Source organism: Pongo pygmaeus, chromosome 17 (assembly GCF_028885625.2).
Source record: "Pongo pygmaeus isolate AG05252 chromosome 17, NHGRI_mPonPyg2-v2.0_pri, whole genome shotgun sequence".
Taxonomy (NCBI): Eukaryota; Metazoa; Chordata; class Mammalia; order Primates; family Hominidae; genus Pongo; species Pongo pygmaeus.
In genome coordinates, this window is record NC_072390.2 from 31,554,320 (window position 1) to 31,576,189 (window position 21,870).

A 21,870-nucleotide genomic window follows, 5' to 3' on the forward strand; every position below is an offset into this window, starting at 1 on the left:
GCACAGTGGCTCACGCCTGTAATCTCAGTATTTTGGGAGGCTCAGGTGGATGGATCATGAGGTCAGGAATTCCGGATCAGCCTGGCCAATATGGTGAAACCCCTTCTCTACTAAAAATACAAAAAAAAGTTAGCCGGGCGTGGTGTCACACGCCTCGAGTTCCAGCTACTCAGGAGGCTGAGGCAGAAGAATCACTTGAATCTGGGAGGCAGAGGTTGCAGTGAGCCAAGATCGTGCCACTGCACTCCAGCCTGGGTGACAGGGTGAGACTCCGTCTCAAAAAAAAATACGCATTTTGACATTATTTTATTTTTATCCTTAAAGTACTCCTATGAGATAAGTATTATTTTACTTATTTTACAGATAAGGAAAGTGAAGCTCAGAGAATTCAAGCAAATTGTCCACTATATAATTGAAGGAACACTAAAATTCTTTTTCATCCCATGTAAAAAATACATCTAAGTAAATTTAAAATCTAAGCAATAACAGAAAGTAACAAAATGCATTAAAATAAATGTTAGGAGAATATATAGATAGTATTGTGGTCAGAATTATTACTTGTAATAAAACACAAATTCTAGAAAATATAAAGTAAAAGAAAAGATCTATTCTAAATAAAATTAAATATTTCTGTGTGGCAAAATATATGATGAAGTTAAAATACAATTGGTGGGAGGAATATTGACACACATTAACAGAAAGGGTAAATGTTATAGTTGCTTAAAGTATTTCTACAAATTAGTAAGAAAAGATAACCCAAAAGAATCTTGGTCAAAGCTTATAAATAAAAATAATCAGAGAAAAAAAATACAAAAGCCAGTAAATAAGTCAAAAGCCAGTAAATAAAGTGACAGGTGCCTATTCACATTTGTAGGATGTAAATCAAAACAGCACAGTATCATTCTTGACATAGAGCAGCAAAAACTGAGCTAACATTCTATTCTGGTGACCATGTTGAGAAATGAACTCTGCATTACTTGCTGTTTGGACTGTAAACTGCTATGTTTTAAAAAGTAGGTTAGTAAAATCTACAAAAAGGTAAAAATACACTAAAAAAAAAGGAACTAAAAAGGAAGGAAAATTTTTAAATCAAAAAGAAATGGGGCTGAGTGCAGTAGCTCTTGCCTGTTGTTCCAGCTACTCAGGAGGCTGAGGCCAGAGGATAGCTTGAGCCCAGGAGGTTGAGGCTGCAGTGAGCTATGATCACACCACTACCACTACACTCCAGCCTGAGCAACAGAGCTAGACCCTATCTCTTAGAGAGAGAGAGAGAGAGAGAGAGAGAGAACACAAATGAAGAGTTAAAAAGAGAAACTGACAAATATCAAAAATAGACAAAGAAGGTTAGACATACAGATAATAGAAGTCCCTTCAGAAGAAAATCAAAGGAACAGAACAAGTAAGAAAAACAATGAATTTTTTTAAACTTTGCTAAAATAAAAAGTTGATTTGAAGCTACACATTGGAAGAACACACCATGTAAATACACCATGTACCTGAGAAATTGACCCTAAACCATCAACATCAGGACATATTCTGGTAAAATTACAAGACTTTAAAGAATTTCTTAAAAAACACTTTGGATTTCTAGACAAAAAGAACAACTGACTTAACAAAATGAAAACTGAGTTATCATTGGACCCTTTAACAGGAATGGTTTATGCTGGAAGAAAATGATGTGTGTAGCATTTTAATACACTCAAGGAAAAATATGTGAGTCAGATTTTTATATCCAGAAAAACTGACTTCCAAGTATAAAACTTACAAACTGTTATAAGCATGGATGAATGCAGGGAATATTGATTCCATGAACACATTCTGAGAAATGTACTAGACAATGAGCTCTAAACAACCAAAACGACCAGACATAAGAACTACAGATGCTCCTCTACTTACAATGGGATTACATCCCTGATAGACCCATTGTGAGCTGAAAATACCGTAAGTCAAAAATGGGCATTTTGTAAACATGATGGGATGTGAAAACAAAACAAAAAAAACCCACAATATCCAAAAAACAGTGGCAACACAGTATACTTTGGAGTATCAGTTGTTTACCCTTGTAATTGCATGGCTGAGCACCTACCCAGAATCTCGAGAGAATACTATACCACATATCAATAGCCCAGAAAAAGACCTAAATTCAAAATTCAAAGTACAGTTTCTACTGAATGCATATCAATCTTGTATCATCATAAAGCAGAAAAATCTTAAGTCATGGACCACCTGTAGCGGCAAACATTAAACACAATTATTTGTAGAACTAAGACTAAATGAGCGTTCACTGACTGGGGAGCATAATAGGTTTATTTGCTCTGACAATGTAAATATAGCACAACTATTTAAAAATGAGAAAAGAATAGAGGGACCACATGTAAAACAAAATTGTTTGCTCTTTAATCATATGTGGGCAGGGGTAGTATTGATAATGTTTTCTGTGCATATACTATGGGATAAAGCAAATGGATAGTTATAGAATATTCCAATTCCATCATCTTCCATGTCCTTGAGAACCAAGATTCTTAGTATGGAATAAAGATCTAAGAATAAACATATATAGAAGAGGTTACATAAGAACCCTATAGTATTTATATCCTAGTTCTCACTGAAAAGGCCTAAGAACAATGATTAACCCAGTAACAATGACAATATATCTCCCTAGTACCCAGATTGTGTTCTTGTAATACCATTTCCCACTAAAAAAAGAAAGGGCTTTTGGAAACATACTGATTCCAGAACTGGGCAGGAAAGGTTTAAGTTGAGTTTAGAATACCTTGTCATACCAGATATCAAAGAAGTTCTCAAAGATCACTACTTTCATGTCAAAAAGACCCCCCAACCAACCTAAAAGGCTCCCACTGACCAAAGATGGGACAAATTTGAGTTCATTAAGGATAATTATTTCAATTGACTTAAAACCATCAAATATTTTTAAATCTATGAGTTAATGTGATATTTTTTAAAAATTGATTACGTATGGAATATAAGAGAGAACAAATTTATCTTGAAAATTAGTAAATAAAGAAGAGAAATCAAGCATTTATCCTACCATTTCTATATGAACTAAATCATTAAGTAAACAAGTAATGTGAAAGAGAATATTCCAACTAGTAGTTATAAAAGTAATTATAGAATATTGCATTTTGCAGCTCCCAAGGATTAACTAATCTAGGCATTGAGCATAGATAACTCCTAACAACATAAAAGAGAGACAAACTAGACATAATGTGCCTCCTGATGAAATAAACGCATGGCCTCTAGCCTTGCCAAAAAGATTGAACCTGAAGCTGATCAAATCTCTGAATCTGGATTCCAATTTTCAGGCAACACAAAATACAGAAGAACATGATGAACTCCACCATGAGTATGAAATCAGCAAAACCCAGACTATGGGAACCTCTATGGGGCAAAGAACCTAGATTCTCAATAGATAAGTCAAAATAAGTGTATGTTAAAGGTGAATTTTAAAATGTATCAGATTTTTAAAATGGGTAAGACTAACTAGAGCCCAGGGATGCACACTTGGGTGAAATAAAACATAAAGAAATGCGCAAAAGTGAACGCAATAAAACTCAGGGTACTGGTTAAGTACTATTAGAGGGAGAGTGGAGATTGTGACTATGGGGGCATGTGGAGGGCTTCTAGGGTGTCCGGAAAAGTTTTGCTTCTTGATCTGGGTAGTGGTTCCAAGATGTTTGCCTTATTATAATTCATTAAGTTATATATTTATTTTGTATGGTTTTCTCTATCTGTGTATAATGAAAATAAAAGGATAAAAGGGAATGAAGAAGAATTCTGTTAAGAATATAAGTTTAGCCAGGAGCCGTAGTTCACACCTATAATCCCAGCATTTTGGGAGGTGGAGGTGGAAGGATGGTTTGAGACCGGGAGTTTGAGAGACCACCCTGGGAAACATGGCGAAACCCTGTTTCTCCAAAAAAAAAACCCAGGCATGGTGGTGCATACCTGTGGTCCCAGTTATCCAGAAAAATGAGTCGGGAGGATTGCTTGAGGCTACAGTAAGCCTTGTTCGTGCCACTGCACTCCACCCTGGGTGACGGAGCAAGATCCCATCTCAAAAAAAGAAAAGAATATAAGTTTAACCTAGAGAGTTAAGTAGAAAACCAACAAGTTGCAGAATTATATTTACTATATAATTCAAGTTTTATACAAAGTAGAAGAGGGGACATATATACTATCTGGAAAGATAATCATCCGAGTTTAATGGTTGTTGCCTTGACAGAAATATTTTGCTATCTCTTTGTAAAGTTTGGCATGTTGATAAAAAGGGGAAAAAATGAATAAATTATACACGTATACATATATTATATGTATGTCTATATATATATACACCCATACATTTGCAGATGTGTATAGATATACATATATATATATTTGCTTTATTTTTGGCTTTGAAATAATTGCAACCTTAAAAAAGAGCCACACATGTAATAAAGAATCCTGTATATCCTTGACCCAGATTGAAATGTAAGGATTGTTAAGATTTTGGCTCACTTGCTCACTCTTTCTCTCTCTTGCTCCATTTGATAGTTGCAGATATGTTCCTTTACCTCTAAATGTATGTCCATGTATTTCTTTAAAAACAAGGATATATAGAGATATAACTTTCTAATATGGACACATATAGTTATTAGCCTGGAAAATGTGCAGGGATTTCACATAACAAATTAGATAAAGAATGTGAAAATAGCATTTTTAAACTGTAAAGAATTCTTATTAAAAAATGCATGTCTCTTTCTATTGATATGCCTTAAGGTAATTGGTCACTTTTATCTGAAGTTTAAAGAAATTAGTCATTACTGGAGCACAACTTCAGATAATACAAAGTGAGGAGACAGCCAAAAATTGTAATAGTTTTCAGTAAGTGTTCAAAACCTAATTGTAGTTTAATTTGTTAAATTCTGGGTGCCTCATGAATTTGATATTAGGAAAATAGAGATAAGATGTCCTGGAAGGTAACAGAAAATTGAGAAATGCTTCCAAATCTCTAGCAAGTCAACTAAAAAGTGAGAAGTTGACGGGAACATCTAGTCAGGAATATTTTTTCTTAAGTGGGGCTCAAACCTAATTTAAGTTATATACAGGAGGAATATAAATCAATAAAAACTTATTCTTCAAAAAAAGAGGGCCTCCATTTCAAAGATTTTTTTCCAATTACGCCAAATATTTCTGTAGCAAAATTTTTTAAAATACATTAATAAACAATTATGAATCATATCAGGTTTTTTTGTTGCTGTTATTTGTTTGTTGAGACAAGATCTCTCTCTGTTGCCCAGGCTTGAATGCAGTGGTGCAATCAGGGCTTACTGCAGCCTCGACCTCCTGGGCTGAAGTGATCCTCCTGCCATAGCCTTCCAAAGTGCTGGGTAATAGGTGCAAGCCACCATAGTCAGCCCATATGGGCTTTTTATAAAGAAGACTGAAACTTGTAAATAGTTTGAAAATCTTGATGGTGGTTTTCAAGATTTTGACATATCTGAGTTTAGTCTATTTTTGTGCAAAATGTGAGTATCTTGCCAGAAAATATAGGGCATGTTTCCATACCTTGCACTAAATTAAGCTTGACACTGAAATTATTTGACAAACTAGTCACTTCAAAAGGCACTGTAAAAATACTCGTTTCTAAAATGTTTATGCTAAAAAGTTATACCAAAATACATGAACTCTGACAATGGACTGATAAAATTCTTCTCCAAGTTTGCCTTTATAAATAAGAGTGTCATGCATTGGAATAAGCCCCACATTTCCTTGCGTTCTACAAACAGTGCCCTTTTTTCTTTAAAATGTAATCAAGGCTGGTGGTGGTAGCTCATGCCTGTAATCACAGAACTTTGGGAGGCCCAGGCCGGTGGATCACTTGAGGTCAGGAGTTCGAGACCAGCCTGGCCAACATGGTGAAACCCTGTCTCTACTAAAAATACAAGAAAAAAAAAAAGAAATCTATTGTTTGGAATTATAAGCTGGATGCCATTCAATTATAGCCTGTAACAGAAAGGAAATAAAATGCATTTGAGCTTAACATAACCAGACGATGCTTTTTCTTCTGGGGATTGAAGTTCGCAGATGCTTGGAGAGATTGATCCTCCACCAGGTGGAGGCGAGTGTCACAACGCCTGTGTCTGCCCGCAGGTGAGCGAGATGGAAGTGAACGGGCAGTTCGAGTCCGTGTGCGAGTCCGTGTTCAGCGAGCTGGAGTCGCAGGCCGTGGAAGCGCTGGACCTGCCCATGCCCGGCTGCTTCCGCATGCGGAGCCACAGCTATGTGCGGGCCATTGAGAAAGGCTGCTCCCAGGACGACGAGTGCGTGTCCCTGAGGTCGTCCTCGCCGCCGCGCACGACCACCACCGTTAGGACCATCCAGAGCAGCACGGGTGAGTGCGCGGGCCCGCAGCCAGCCTGGCCCCTGTGCTGGCTACAGCACGACTGTCCCCAAAGACTGTGCACTTGCTGTCAACACACATAGTTGCCAGGAACAAGATACCACCCATGTCCTACAAACCAAAGGTTTTCCTTCCCTATCTGCCTCTATCCCCGCCTCTGGCCATTCTCCCACACCTCTTTCTCATCTCCATCTCTGGCATCCACAGGGGAAACTGCAACTACAGCACCATGAGGGAGGGACAGCACAGCCCAGCGGGGAGGGACTTCCAAGATCCCCACACAGGTCGTAGGAGCTGATCCCCGCCAGCTCCTACTCCCAATAATTTGGCTCGGCCTTTTAGGGCTGTGACCCTACATGACCAGACACCCTGCTTATGACCCATCACAGAATTGAAATGACTGTTTTATTCCAAGATAGCCACAAAGTGACTATCCCAAAAGACCTGAAATATCACTGTGAGAAAATAAGAAGACATGGATGACCCAGTAATATTGGTCTCACATTTTATGAGTTTTATTTTAACAGAAAGCAGATTTATTTCACTATTTTAAAACTTCTGTCTATCCTGTATAAATAGCACCTCCTTTTCCCTCTAAACTGTATTTAAGTGTGTGTGGTAAAACTGTATTTTTGTCAGTAGATTTTAGGCACAGAGACACAGAAAAGCTCAACGAGTTTCCGTGACACTGGAACCTGCATAATAATATAGCCGTGGGCTATATATGACAATGTGTGCATATGAAACATATATATATATATATAACATTTGAGTTCCAAAAAGAAAATCCCACTGTCTAACTAGGCTTAACTTTATGATTGAACCCAGCATAACTTCAATATAGAGTATTCTACAAGATCATCAAACTTAGAGTCAAGATAAATAATGATGAATAAATTGGAAAGAAAAGCCTGTGTCAGAATATTATATCATTCCGTTTTAGTGCTAGGTGCATCAAATGTCAGTAATTATCATTCAGTCTAGAACTTTTGCAGGCTTAAGAGTTAAAAGGTCCTCAAATCCAAGTTAAAACCCTTCTAACTAGATATATGGAATTGAGGTGATAATGTTATTTAAAATAAATATATGGGTTAAACAAGGGGAGTTCATTCTTGACCACTGCAGACTGAAATCTCAGTGTTAGGAGAAGAGATGCTTGCAGACCTTGCATTGGCCAAGCAGCTCAGCAGGGAGCCCAGCAGCTCAGACCCTGGCTGGCTACCTCCAGACCGGAGATGGTGGATGTCCGTATATTCTTGCTCACTAGGAAATTCTCCAAGAACAACCACAGGTTAATAAATTAAATGAGAGTTATTTATGAAGAGAAAAATATATATATTTTTGAAAAATCAACCATGAGCATGTCTGTATGTGTTTGCATTCATGCAGTAAGTGTGATTTGGAAGGTCTGCCCTGTCCCTGTAGCTTATCACTATGTCTTTTGGTGTGTCCCATTTTCACCACCCCAACCCAACACACAACTGGTTCCCAATGTCTGGTCCATTCTTCTGTATGATGAACTCATTGCCTGCCAGCTGAAATCACTCCTTAAATATGTAAAATGCAGATCCTGGCCCAGAAGTCACAAGGGGTGCTCTCAGGAGAACAGTCGGGAAGGAAAGGGCTGCTGGCCCACTCCTTCCCCCTCAGGAAACGGTGTTACAGATAAAGTAGCAAGAGACTTGGAATGGTTTTTCTCTGCTCACCTGTCAGATTTGCATGTTTTTGTCATTTTACTGACACTTCCTGCATCAGCGCCTGTCCCATGCTCTTCGCTCTAAACACACATGGGGTCTGCCCCCCTTAGATACTTCTCAGATACTCTGGAGGCTCCCAGAGCTCAAGCGATAGAATTGCCAAATAAAATCCAGGTCGTCCAGTTAAATTTTAATTTCAGGTAAAGAGTGAATAATTCTGCTGGATAGGTATACCCCAAATATTGCATGAGAAATACTTACACTACAGAACTATTTGTCGTGTTTGTAGTATTTTTCTAAAATCCAACAAGCCTATCAGGGCAGGAGATGAATGAGCCCTGGGAGGGTGTCTCATGTTGTTCCATTTTTAATCTAAGTTGAATCTAAAGGGCTTTAACCAGAAATGCTATGTGGGAAAACACCCAAAACGGGGAAAAGGGAATCAAGCTGCACAGAGGGGATCGCATTCGCTCCTTCTTGGGCTCTGTGAATCTAGGTACGGAGCCACCTCCACCTGCAGCTCTCTTGGGGAAGGCTCCAGGCTTGGCTGCCACTGCAAGGATTTAAGGGCAGAAAGATGTGACTTGCCCCTGGGGTTGGTGATGCATAAAATGCCGAGTGTTTGCACAGAGCAGCTGTACTTCACCCAGAATCATTAAACTAAATATAATGTATCATCTTCGCAGGTGTGGAAAAATAAACAGTTTAAGTACTAAACCATTATAGTAGATTTTAACTAAGTAAGCATATAGGATATTTTTCCAATATTACCTTTCACAGTTTCTCTATGACATGGATTTGTTCTTTAAAAATTCTTTATTTTATGATATGATAAGGGTCTTTGCCCTTCATTCTGCCCCTCCTGCTACTCCTGTGTGCTATTTTTCTCTCTCTCTCTCTCTGTCTCACACACACACACACACACACACACACACACACGCCCCACGCAAGCATTTCCTTCTCTTTTTCTCACATCATCTCAATACTGTCATATTCATTTTCTTTCTCTAGTTTCCTTTTTACACTGAATCAAGTATAATTTCCTGTAGAAAAATGCAGAAAATTGATTTTCTTACAGGACCTACTAATTTTTGAAAGAATACACTCATCTATGAAAATTGGGAAATGACTTTGCTCTAATTTTATTGATTTCCCCACATGCACGTGTCAGATGCACATCTCGGTTTAGTAGGACTTGATGGAGATTTGTCCTTTTCTCTCTTCCTTTGCTCATTATTTTCAGATACTCACAACAGATTTTGTTTTTCCTAAACTTACCCTTTGTCCTGAAAAAATTCCTCATTTTGTCAACTGCACTTATTAGGTAGAACTTCTCTCCATAGCAATCCACATTCTAAATCTTTGACATTTGGGTCAGCCCATTTTAATTGCTCACATTTTCAGTAAAATATGCTATTAAATCTTTCTCTTCCAGCCTTGTTCTTTATTCGTATTCGTAAAATGAAATCACAGACAAGAGTCTGATGCCACAAGAGAGAATTATGAAGATGGGCTCAGCTCTAGGTGGCCGCAGGGATCCTCTAGCTATTAGTGGGTGAGCAAGGATGAATGGAGATATCTCAGCAAATCAGGACAAATTAAGGATGAAGTTACAGCAACTTAAAGTTATGCTTCCTTGGGCTTATTGACTTCTTGGCTTGTCTAACTATGGTAGAATCTTAGGTTCTTTCAGCCTATAATCTACTTCAAGCACCCAGATTTCTCTCCATCCAATAGACTCAAGTTTTCATATAAACCACAGTGCCTGGGATTATTAGATTAATATTAGAGGAGGAAATATTAGAGCAGTTAATATTACAGTAGGAATATTAGGGTAGGAAAGTAGAATGAAAACATGATTCAGTTAATATCATGACTGAAAAAACAAGAACTCTTGCCTCAATCATCTAAAATATTTTAGGTAACAGTAGAACTTGATGCTGGAAATACACCCAGACCTCTACTTCAGAGGATTGGATTAAATCTGCCTCTGAAGGAATACACCAATGCAATTCTATGTGTTTAAGGGGAAGTTTTTGTTTTACTTCCCGTGCTGAATATTTCCTAGGACCTATCAAAAGGCATTATCACATTGTAGCTAGGCAGACTTGTATCTGGTGATACCAATAGTCTAAACAGGCAGAAACATTGTCTAATAATCATATGTGGTGATCTAATTATTGTCTAATAATCACACATCCGGCCAAATACAGGCACACACTCATAAATGTACAGAAAAAAACTTCAAAAAGGACACAAAGTAAATCATTTGCAGTGGTTTCCCAGAAAGTAGTAGGTGGGGAGAGACAGATGGTAAAGAGATAGGGAGGTATTAAAAATAAGTACTTTTTATGATTTAAGACTTTTTATGATTTTAATGCCAAATATAACATTTGAATAGAAATAATGCTCCTTGACAGAAGTAGGCAAAATATCATGATATATATTCCCTGGTGGGTTTTTCTGTTTGTTTGCTTTTGTTTTTTTGAGACAGAGTCTCCTTGTGTCACCTAGGCTGGAGTGCAGTGGTATGATTATAACTTACTGCAGCCTCCAACTCCTGGACTGTGATCCTCCACCTCAGCCTCCTGAACTCAGGTAGCTGGGAATACAGGTGCACACCACCATGCCTGGCTAATTTTTTTTCATTTTTTGAGATGGGATCTTGCTCTGTCACCCAGGCTGGAGTGCAATGGTGCAATCATGGCTCACTACAACCTCCGCCTCAAGTGATCCTCCCACCTCAGCCTCCTGAGTAGCTGGGATTACAGGCGCATGCCACCACACCCGGATAATTTTTTGTATTTTTGGTAGAGATGGGGTTTCACCATGTTGGCCAGGCTGGTCTCAAACTCCTGGGCTCAAGTGATCCACCCACTTTGGCCTCCCAAAGTTCTGAGATTACAGGCATGAGCCACCACACCCAACAGATTCTCTGGTCTTTTAAGAACATTCTTCACTTTGACATTCCAAAGCAGCTTTGTGTAGCAATAATACAAGTTTTATAAAGAGTAAATAGGTTCATTTGCCACACTGTTACTCTTAAAGTTTTGCCTGTGTGCTATATTTTGCTCTGTTGCCCAGGCTGCAGTGCAGTGGTATGATTATGGCTCACTGCAGCCTTAACTTCCCAGACCCAAGTGATCCTCTCACCTCAACCTCCAGAGTAGCTGGGACCACAGGCACATGCCACTGTGCTCGGCTAATTTAAAAAAAAAAAAAAATTGTAGAGATGAAGACTTGCTATGTTGCTCAGGCTGGTCTCAAACTCCAGAGTTCAAGTGATCCTCCCACCTCAACATCCCAAAGTGCTAGGATTATAGGTGTGAGCCACTATGCCCCACCAATACTCTAATTCTCTTATTAGAGGAATTTTTTAAACAATGATGGAGTTGAACTGTTCTCCTCTCCTTCACATAGTTCAGGAAAGGGAGTAAGAACCTAGGGTACAGTGTCCCCCATGGGAAAGCAGTGCTTACCCTCTTGGATGTAGCTTGGGACCACAGTTACAGAAGTATTTACAGTTTGATTTTTGTAACAGGAGAAATCATATTTTCCTCTAAGTTGAGACACGTTCTTCCATCTTCCTACCTTACACCCTCCCCCATTCCTGGCAGCTCTGAGACACTTGCTCAAGCCTTGCTTAATATAGCAAAAGCAGCTAATCTGTTGATCATCTGAGGTCAGAACTAACATTCAGAAGGTTCTCCTAAGGGTTTGGGTCTTCATTCCAAGTCAGTCATCCTGCCCAGGAGACCATACCTCACCCACCTTCATGCACTCCCCTCTCCCCCCACACACAAACCCTAAACCCTAAGCAGAATGACATTAAGATAATAATTTTTAACTGCAATACACACAGCAGGCATTCAGAAATGGAAGAAGAAAGGAAAAGCTGCAGAAAAATCTTTAAGTACTCCACAAACTGCACAAGCCACAGACGATTGAATAATCAAGGTGACTTTCCTAGGGAAATAGCATTACTGTTAAAACAAGCTGAGTCATCAAATATTAGCAGTTAAAAAAAAACTTCTACATCATCCAGTCTAGTGGTCTGCAAACTATACCCTATGGACCAAGTCCAACCTGCTGCCTGTTTTTGTAAATTAAGTGTCATCAGACATAACTCACACCCATTTGTTTACCTGCTATCTGTAAACAGAAGTTTCAGCAGAGTTTAATAGTTCCCTCTTTTAAAAGCAGAGTTGAATAGTTCCTGCAGAGGCCCACAAAGCCAAATACATTTATGATGTGGCCCTTTACAGAGAAAGTCTGCTGCACCTATCTAATTCATTAAACCCATTCAAAGGTAAGGAAACTAAGGCCCAAAGTGGTGAACCTCCAGCAGGAGGCAAAGTCAGAATAAGAAGCTCAGGTCTCTCAGTAAACAGTCCTTTGTTCCTTTGGTGCCCAGCTCTACAAATTATTTATTGCTTGAGTATGAAGTTAATCTGAACTTCAGTTTCTTCATGTGTAAAATAAGATTACAATGCTGATCCTCTTCCCAGCATTAATGACCATTTTTGGAGAATTCTTAGAGTTTGGGGAAAGCTCAGTTCTTTCTGCCAAGCACCAAGTTAATTAATAGATCCTTGTTATAAAGCAGGGAGGCAAAGGTTCAGGAGTCAAAGGGACAGATATCAATCAGAAGCTTTCTGAACAAAGCACCTTTCTTTTCTATTCAAGATAAAATCAAATAATAAATATTCAGATATTGCCTGGACTGGTTCCTTGTCCCTCTGCTAATGAGATTTCCTTCTTTGAATCTCTCCAAGTGGAACTGGAGACATCGCGTACTTCCACCCTTGCAGGCTCAGATGAAAGAAAAAAGAGCAAGATTTATGACACAACCTACTCCTCTTGTGAGGCAACTTATCCTTGTCTGCTGTTACATTGAAGGAAACTGACAGTGATGATTTGCAGGAGACTTTTGGTTATAACTTCTCCTTTCTTCTGTGGGGCACTCGAGGTAGGATTCCTCTATAATATTAGGAAGTCATAAAAATGCAAAAGTCCTATCAGACACAGAGCAAGATTTAAAATCTGAAGAATACCATGTGCTTCCATCTCCTGCAGTTGTTTTGAAGTACATAAATCACCTCTTGGTAACGGAGTGCCAACCTTGAGGGGCTACGCCTCACAGACAGCCAACAAGCAAGTCCACCTTTGCCCACATTCGGGGTTATTGCATGGCGAACAGTGAAGGGGCTTCCAGGGTTTTCTGGCACACTGGCCTTAAAGGCTGTTGTAAGGTTCACATGAGATCATTCACAAGGAAGCATTATGCAAATTACAAATTAGAATGCGCTACTTTGGCTTTGATTTTAAATCTCTCAATCTGGCTTAGTTTAATAATAATGATAATAGCTAACCTTTAAGCACTTATTATTTGACAAGCATACAAACAGCTGCATACATTGTCTAATGTAACCGTAATGAATACTCTATGACTTGTACATGATATTATCATTTAAATCAAACAGAGAAGAAAAAATAAGACTTAGAGGGTTTACACAACTTGACCAGGCCACACAGCTAGTAAGTGAAATTCTCTCTGTAATCACCAATAAATGCCTTGGAAACTATGGTATAATCTGAAATAATTTAATACAAATCCATTTCTGGAATAAAAGGCCTAGGAGCTTTTTTCTGTCATTCTTTCCTCTCACAAATATGCATTTAGCTTCCTGCCATATTTGAAACCTGTATTTTCTATAACAGTTTCTAAAAAATTCTCTTTTTTAAAGAAATGTTTGTTCACATATTATTGACATGGCCTCTCATGTTGGTTTTTCTGTGAAATATCTGTTTAAAGAAAAAGATGAAAAAAATGGACTGCAATTAAAGTAAATTTTTTTTAAAGCCTATGAAAAGAAAATACTCTCTGGGTTTAAAATTTCCTGTTACACTTAGCCGTTTTCACATTATGCGGATTTGGAAGATCAAATATCCAATCCCCTGATCTAGTCATGGTGTTGTCAGACAGCACTAAATGGAGAAAATAATTTTTGCCAACTCATGCGTAAATTAAGCAGGTGGCAAATTCTGTTTTGAGGCTGATGAAGTGGTCAGATGTCTGTGCCCTTGAGTGAGGTAAAAAAAATACTAAACTAATGTAATTCTGATCTGACTGGTCTCTTGATTGAACTGTAGAGCAAAGATGTGAACAATAGCAACTCAGTTACAAAGGTCAATCAGAAAACACAAACTAGAAAAACAGGCTCTCTCAATGTGAATCTTTATCATTCACTTTTGTCTTTATGATACCTCCACAGACATCTTTTTCTTTTCTGGAGGCAGGGTCTCACTCTGCCACCAAGGCTAGAGTACAGTGGTGCAATACCAGCTCACTGCAGCCTCAACATCCTGTGCTCAAGCAATCCGGTAATCCTCTCAACTCAGCCCCCAGGATAGCGGAGATTATACCAGTCCCAGCTAATTTTTTTTTTTTCTTTTTGTAGAGACAAGGTCTTAGTATGTTGCCCAGGCTGGTCTCAAACTCCTGGGCTCAACCAGTCCTCCTGCCTCAGCCTCCCAAAGTGCTAGGATTACAGGTATAAGCCACTGTGCCTGGCCCATAAGCACTTCTATGATGGAAGAAACTGCCATTTAAAAAAGCCTTCATAATCCAGAGTTGTCTGATCCAGTTCATATTAAGTGTTAACAAATATAGCAAAGCAATAGCAGTTGGACGGTCCATGTAATTAATACTGGCAGTTGGACAATGCTGCAAAGCCACTTTAAGAGCAACATTATTCAGCTCCAGGTGGTAAATCCAAGACCCGAAGTTTTGCATTTCTGTCTATACCTACTGCCATTGACTTTCTGTCAAGTTTTCAGGGCAAACCTTTCCTGCTGCCAAATGTCCTTGATTAAAAACAGAGAAGACCAAAATGAATAGTACCATGATTTTACTATAATGGCATTTGAAACAGTCTCACATTTATTTTAATGAAAAATCAATGATCATGTAACTATCAACATTTTGAAAGCTTTCTTTGTCATCTGCTGGTGTCCCACTGACATGCAATTTCCACCAACATACAAGAGAAATTATCTTTTGTTTTACATTTTTCTTCCAATTATCAATATTACTGGGAATACTAATTCTAATTCTATAACTTCTAATTAAACTTATGGAAGAAGATAACTAGTCTAAGTTATCTCTAAAATATGACAAACTGTCAAAGTTTAATTAGCTTTTATCCCTAGAATATTTTGTGGTTTCAAAGGGGTACATAATATTATTACACCTAACATTGATTAACCAGTTTCATGCTGTAGAGATGTATGTCTGACAAGAAGTATCAGATCTAATCAAGATGGAAGTTCATCCTGAATTTCTGGATAGGACTGCCATCCTGTCTCTCTCCAAATCCAACCTTAAATGTCTTTTTCACCTAACTTTCTTATTCCATTACATATCTGCCCCATAATGAAATTTTAAAATTTATGAAAATTAGTGAGTCCACCTCATCCACTACGTTGCTTTTGAAAACGTTTCTCTTTTCTAAAATGTTGATTATGGCCAGAGAATCACAATGATACTTTGATGTTTGCTTTTATCATTTTCTTTTTTTTTTCTTTTATTATTATTATTATTATTATTATTATACTTTAAAGAAACTTCTTTCAATCATCTTTTATTTTTATCTTGTTAATTAGAAATAATTATAGATTTATAGGAAATTACAAAGATAGTACATAGAGGTCCCTGTACCCCTCACCCAGTTTCCCCAACAGTTACATCTCAACAATATCAAAACCAAGACATTGACATTGTTACAATGTGCATGAATAGTTCTTTTTTCTTTTCTTTTTTTTTTTTTTTTGAGACAGAGTCTCGCTCTGTCGCCCAGGCTGGAGCGCAGTGGCGCGATCTCAGCTCACTGCAAGCTCTGCCTCCCGGGTTCATGCCATTCTGCTGCCTCAGCCTCCTAGTAGCTGGGACTACAGGCACCCGCCACCACACCCAGCTAATTTTTTGTATTTTTAGTAGAGACGGGGTTTCACTGTATTAGCCAGGATGGTCTCGATCTCCTTACCTCGTGATCCGCCCGACCCGGCCTCCCAAAGTGCTGGGATTACAGGTGTGAGCCACCGCACCTGGCCAAATACTCTATAATTTTATCACGTGTAGATTTCTGTATCCACCACTATAATCAAGATGTAGAACCATTCTGTCACCACAAAGATCTCCTAGTATCCACATTTTGCCAGTTGGATGAAGTATAGAAACCTTACCTCCCTTCAAGTCTCTTTGCCCTCTCCCACTTAAAATTATCTTAAATATTTCCTACACATACATAAAGAGTCACATCACATAATGTTATACTTTTTGCTTCAAATATCAAATATAATTTAGAAACTTTTAGAGAAGGAAAGTCTATTGGATTTGCTCATATTTTTTTCCCAAATTGCCAAATTTGAGAAATTTTCAGCCATTATTTCTATTCTTTTTTTTTTTTTTTTTTTTTTTTTTGAGATGAAGTCTCATTCTCATCCGCCAGGCTGGAGTGCAGCGGCGCAATCTCAGCTCACTGCAACCTCCACCTCCCGAGTTCAAGCGATTCTCCTGCCTCAGCCTCCTGAGTAGCTGGGATTACAGGCGCCTGCCACCACGCCCGGCTAATTTTTGTATACTTAGTAGAGACGGGGGTTTTGCTATGTTGGCCAGGCTGGTCTCGAACTCCTGACCTCAGGCGATCCACCCGCCTCGATCCCCCAAAGTGCTGGGATTACAAGTGTGAGCCACCATGCCCGGCCATTTTCAGTCATTATTTCTATGGCTACATTTTCATCCCCCTCCTTCTGAGATTCCAGTGACACAAATGGCCAAAATTCTCTCACTGGGGGTTTTGGGCAGGGCGGTTTCCTTAGAGGCGGATAGGTGGGCAGGCACTGTTTCATCTCCATCATATAAAATCATCTGCTTGTTGAATACAAAAAATACTTCTTCCACGCATTCTAGAAATGCCCCCATCAAACATGACCCAACTTTCACATGGACAGCCACAAAGGGGAGACCAGTCAAAGTTACACTGAGCCACTGTACCCAGCACACAGTGTCTCTTATTGGTATAAGACCATGCCCAGCTAATTTTTGTATTTTTAGTAGAGACGGGGTTTCACCATCTTGGCCAGGCTGGTCTCAAACTCCTGACCTCATGATCCGCCCACCTCAGCCTCCCAAAGTGCTGGGATTATAGGCATGAGCCGCTGCACAGGGCCTTTTCTGATTTTATTAATAGTGCATTTGCTATATCCCTTTAAATGAAAAGAATGTTGACATAAATCCAGGTTAAACTGACACAAATTAAAGCAACTTTCTTTTTATTTAAAAATTGGTAACCTGAAACATGAAGAGCTGTTCTCGTTCTCAGAAAAAGAGAACGAGAAACTCACAATCCAAAAGCCCATAACAATTTCTAAATTAGTTAAATAAATAGGATGCAAGCACTTGACTTTGGCACGTAGCAGTCTTGAAGTTCCTACCACTCTAACATAAGATCTCAGCTACTATCTTGTGACCCTACAAGGAGTTAAAGACTTTAAATACCAGTCACTTTGTAGCTTTTCAGTGGTTCAGCAATTAGCCATCTAAACACAAAATCTATAGTTCTTGTACATAGAATTTGCCCCATGAATATCTGTTAATTGAGAGGTGAGAACATAAGATTTCCTCTGGAAATTTGCTGCTCCAGTGAACGCTGTAGCTTTCTGGGATGACTCTGACGTCTCCACAGAAGCAAAAAATTCTTTACTGTTTTTTCAGTCACCTGAAAATAAACCACTTCATTTCAGAGAGAGTGGGGTGGTAACATGTCACCCCAAACCATTTTGAGGAACAAAGTTTCAATAATTTCTTACTTGGAAAAAAAGAACCTCTAGAAATGGGTGATAGCAAGAATCCAAGAGACTGGTAAGTGCTAACTTCTGCAGAGAAAGCCTTCCTTTTCTTTCTCAGGCTGTTCATCCACTTCATGCTCTTTCTCTGCACTTTCTTGTCCAAAGCCCCATGGAGGTGAAATTCCTACCCACCCTTCTTTCCTTTTCCCTTTCTTGTCTGTGATAACTAAGTGGTGCTAATAGAACCTTGGTACTAACCTGGTCTCAAATCTCTGTCTATAAACATCTAACTAAAGAGATTTCATGGACTGCTGATCACATTTCTAGAGTGAATATAAAACTATGAGAAAATCTATAGAGGATTTGCATCATCATATATTCTTTCTATTTTTTTCTAGTTTTCTTTTGAAATGCAGCATATTCCAAAAGGCTTACAAGATAGTATAAAGCTGCTGGGATGGAGGTCTCTTCCTTGTTTTGAATTTCCACTTAAAAAAAAAAAAAAAGGCAAACACACTCTTTGCACCGATCCAAGCCATTAGAAACAACCCAAGCTACATGTAAAAATCTCTAAAAAATTTTTTAAATTTTTGTAGAGACGACACCTCACTATGTTGCCCAGGCTGGTCTTGAACTCCTGGCCTCAAGCAATCTGCCCACCTCCACCTCCCAAAGTGCTGGAATTAAAGGCACGAACCACCGCACCCAGCCACAAATGTTTAAAAAAAAAAAGTTTATAATAATATGGGAAGGGAGAGGACTTTGGTATTATATTAAACTAGAAATCCACAGGACATGGGAACAGTATCCAAAATAGTGTGTTTTTGTACATACACACATAACTCAGAGTGTGTCAACAATTTTTGCTCAGGAAAAAAAAAAATACTAGAAGGAAATGCGCTAGAATGTTAAAGTGATTATCTTTAATATTGGAACCAAAATGGTTTTGTTTTTCTCCTTATACTTTAGTTTTCAAAGGTTCTGAGGTGTGCATGTTTCACTTTTATAATAAAAGAAAAAAAATTTGAGACAGGGTCTCACTCTGTCACCCAGGCTGGAGTGCAATGGTGCAATCACAGCTCACTGCAGCCTCAATCTCCTGGGCTCAGGCAATCCTCCCACTTCAGCCCCCTGAGTAGGTAGGACCACAGGCACAAGCCACCATGCCCAGATAATTTTTAAAATTTTTTCTAGAGACAAGGTCTCACTATATTGCCCAGGCTGGTCTCAAGCGATCCTCCCACCTTAGCCTCCCAAAATGCTGGGATTACAGGAATGAGCCACCATATCCAGCCAAGAAACTATTTTTAATAAAGAAATAGCTAGTGTTTCGTTGGTTTGGTCCTACTGGAAGCAATAGTACATCTCACGTCAGCATATCCTTCAGGTTTCACCTTTTTTATATTAGTTTTCTTGACTAAATGAAATCTTTTGGATTCGGTGATTGGGCAGGATCATTGGAGATGATCTCCAGAAAGGTGCTGCTATGCTATTGTTATTTATCTAAGTATATAACATCTTCTAGTAAAGAAATCTTTTTAAAAATCAATACTAAATTTTTAAAAAATATTCTTTCCCTTGCTTTCCTTTACCCTCATACTGGTAGCAAGTGAGGTTTTGTAGATTTTTGTAGGGCTTTTTTCCCCCTCTTCAGATGTCAGAGGCAGTTAATTTGCAAACCACAGTTGCAGGTGGTTTTTGAAGCGGAGGGAGTTTAGGACAAAGGAATAAAGCTACATAAAACCAGCTCATGGTGTTTTTAAAAATATAAATCCATGCCTTTGTAGTCCTTACTCTAACAAAAGCTCAGCTCTCAAGGGCATGCTTTCAGTTGTACCTGTGTTCCAGCTAGAGAAACTCCCCAAGCAATTACAGTAAGAAAAAAAGATTTCTGTCACAGCCACGATCTAATATAATAGTGTAAACCATCTGTGTTTTCAGAAAGGGAAAGTGCTTTTGAAAATAGGAAAAGTGAAGTGCTGGGTGGAATTGTGAAGAGTCATGGCAAATCATCATTATCGTTATCCATTCAGAGAGAAAGTGATATTGACAAACCTACGCTAAAAGAGGATTAAGAAACCTTGCATTATGAGCTGTGTCAAAGCAATGAAACAAAGGATAATGCTTTCTCGGACACCTGTACAGCTCAGTGCAGCACTGTGCAAGCTCTAGTAGGAATGGTGCTACTGAGTTAGCTGGTGACATTCGTTGCAGACTGTGCCTTTCCCTTCTCCAACCTCTTCCTTGACTTTTCCTTTGCCTTCCCTTTTTCTTACTCTTTTCCAGAGAGAGCTCAAAGGCATTTGTCCATTTCTCACCCATTCCAACAGCTCTAGGGGAAACTTTAGGAAAAGTAAAAATAGCCATGCTCACCAGTTCTCTCTTTTCTGACCCATGTTCTTCTGGAATTCTCTGTTTGAGGGAACGTGGCAGGAATGAGATCCTAGAAATAAGCAGTTCAGCTTCTTCCATTCATATGATTACACTGCCTTGGACAGGAGTACCAAAGGCTGGTATTTCCCAACCCATATTTTGTAGGACAAGTTACTGCAAAGCATTGTGAAGCCTTCATCTAAAGGAAAGAGAAACTACATCTGCAGTGTTGTCTGCGGAATTTTAAAACCTTACTGGGCGTGGTAGCTCACACCTGTAATCCCAGCACTTTGGGAAGCAGAGGCAGGCAAATCACCTTGAGGTCAGGAGTTCGAGACCAGCCTGGCCAACATGGCGAAACCCCATCTCTACTAAAAAATACAAAAATTAGCCAGGCGTGGTGGCACGTGCCTGTAATCCCAGCTACTTAGCGAGGCTGAGGCAGCAGAATCTCTTGAACCTGGGAGGTGGAGATCTCAGTGAGCCGAGATCACACCATTGCATGACAGAGCGAGACTCTATCTCAAAAAAAAAACAAAAAACACGCATAATCAGTTAATTCTTTTAAACCTATTAGTATGCTGTGGCAGTCAAGTTGAATGTGTGCAACAGGAGGCTTTCAACCCAAGATGATGAGCAAACCGAAGCTTATTTTCAGCCTAGTGCTTAGGTTTTGTCATTAATAGGAACTGTACATGTTATCCAGAGCCTCCCATCTGGGGGTGCATCTCCATCCTTCTGGGGTTGTGCCGTCATCCCTTCTGGATTGTATTTCCATCCCTTCTGAGGCTATACATCCATCTACTCATGCACAACCTGTGGCTGTGTTTGAGAAACAATGGACTATTCAAAACGACATGTAGTTTGTAGTGATTCTTTCCAAAAACGACTCTTCTAGGTTTCAGCTGCATAGCGGAAAAACCCTAAACTATCTTAGAAAATCATACATTGTTTTGCTTTGCTTCCATGGAAAGTCTTCATAGGATTATATGACTGAACAGGACACCCATATCTGTCTCCCCTGGAATTAATTTCAAATCAAAATTGTTTTTTTAAAAAAGGAGATTAAGAAACTTGTGGTGCTTAGGTAAAATTCTTTCTTAAGAAATTGTTTCTGATGTTAACACTGCACCTCCAGAAGCATTGGAACAGAATCGGTTGATCAAGTCGGCTTCCTAGGGCACATCCTCTGACGATGCTGTGAGGAAATGTGGGTGTTTCAGAACAGGGCGGAATCCTGACAGTGTCCCCACTTGGCTGCCTGTTTTCCTATGTAATCCAACATGGTAAATCATCCTCTAAACCTTTTATTTTTGGATTTCCCATATGTTCAAATGTGAGTACTCTGCACAGCAGTCCCATCGTGGACACCCACTGAACATCTGCAGTGCACCAGGCTCTACTGGGTGCTCTGTGTCATAAACATGTATCTTTCTATCACACAAGTGTCACACTTCATATCAGAGGAAGGACCGCCAAATACTTTTGATTACTGAAGGTACAATCAAGTGGAAGACCTAAAGCAAATTCCGAAAATAGAAATATAAGCAA

At 39.0% G+C, this 21,870-nt stretch overlaps 1 protein-coding gene across 18 annotated transcripts in view; it reads left to right on the forward strand.

Annotated features, from left to right (window-relative positions):
• DLGAP1 (DLG associated protein 1) overlaps positions 1-21,870 on the forward strand; it is a 977,987-nt gene that overhangs the window by 738,800 nt on the left and 217,317 nt on the right. For all 18 annotated transcript variants that reach the window (XM_063653448.1, XM_054461416.2, XM_054461415.2 and 15 more), the window contains one exon: positions 6,151-6,391. In XM_063653448.1, the coding sequence (XP_063509518.1) occupies positions 6,151-6,391 (241 nt within the window). The remainder of the gene's footprint in view (positions 1-6,150; positions 6,392-21,870) is intronic.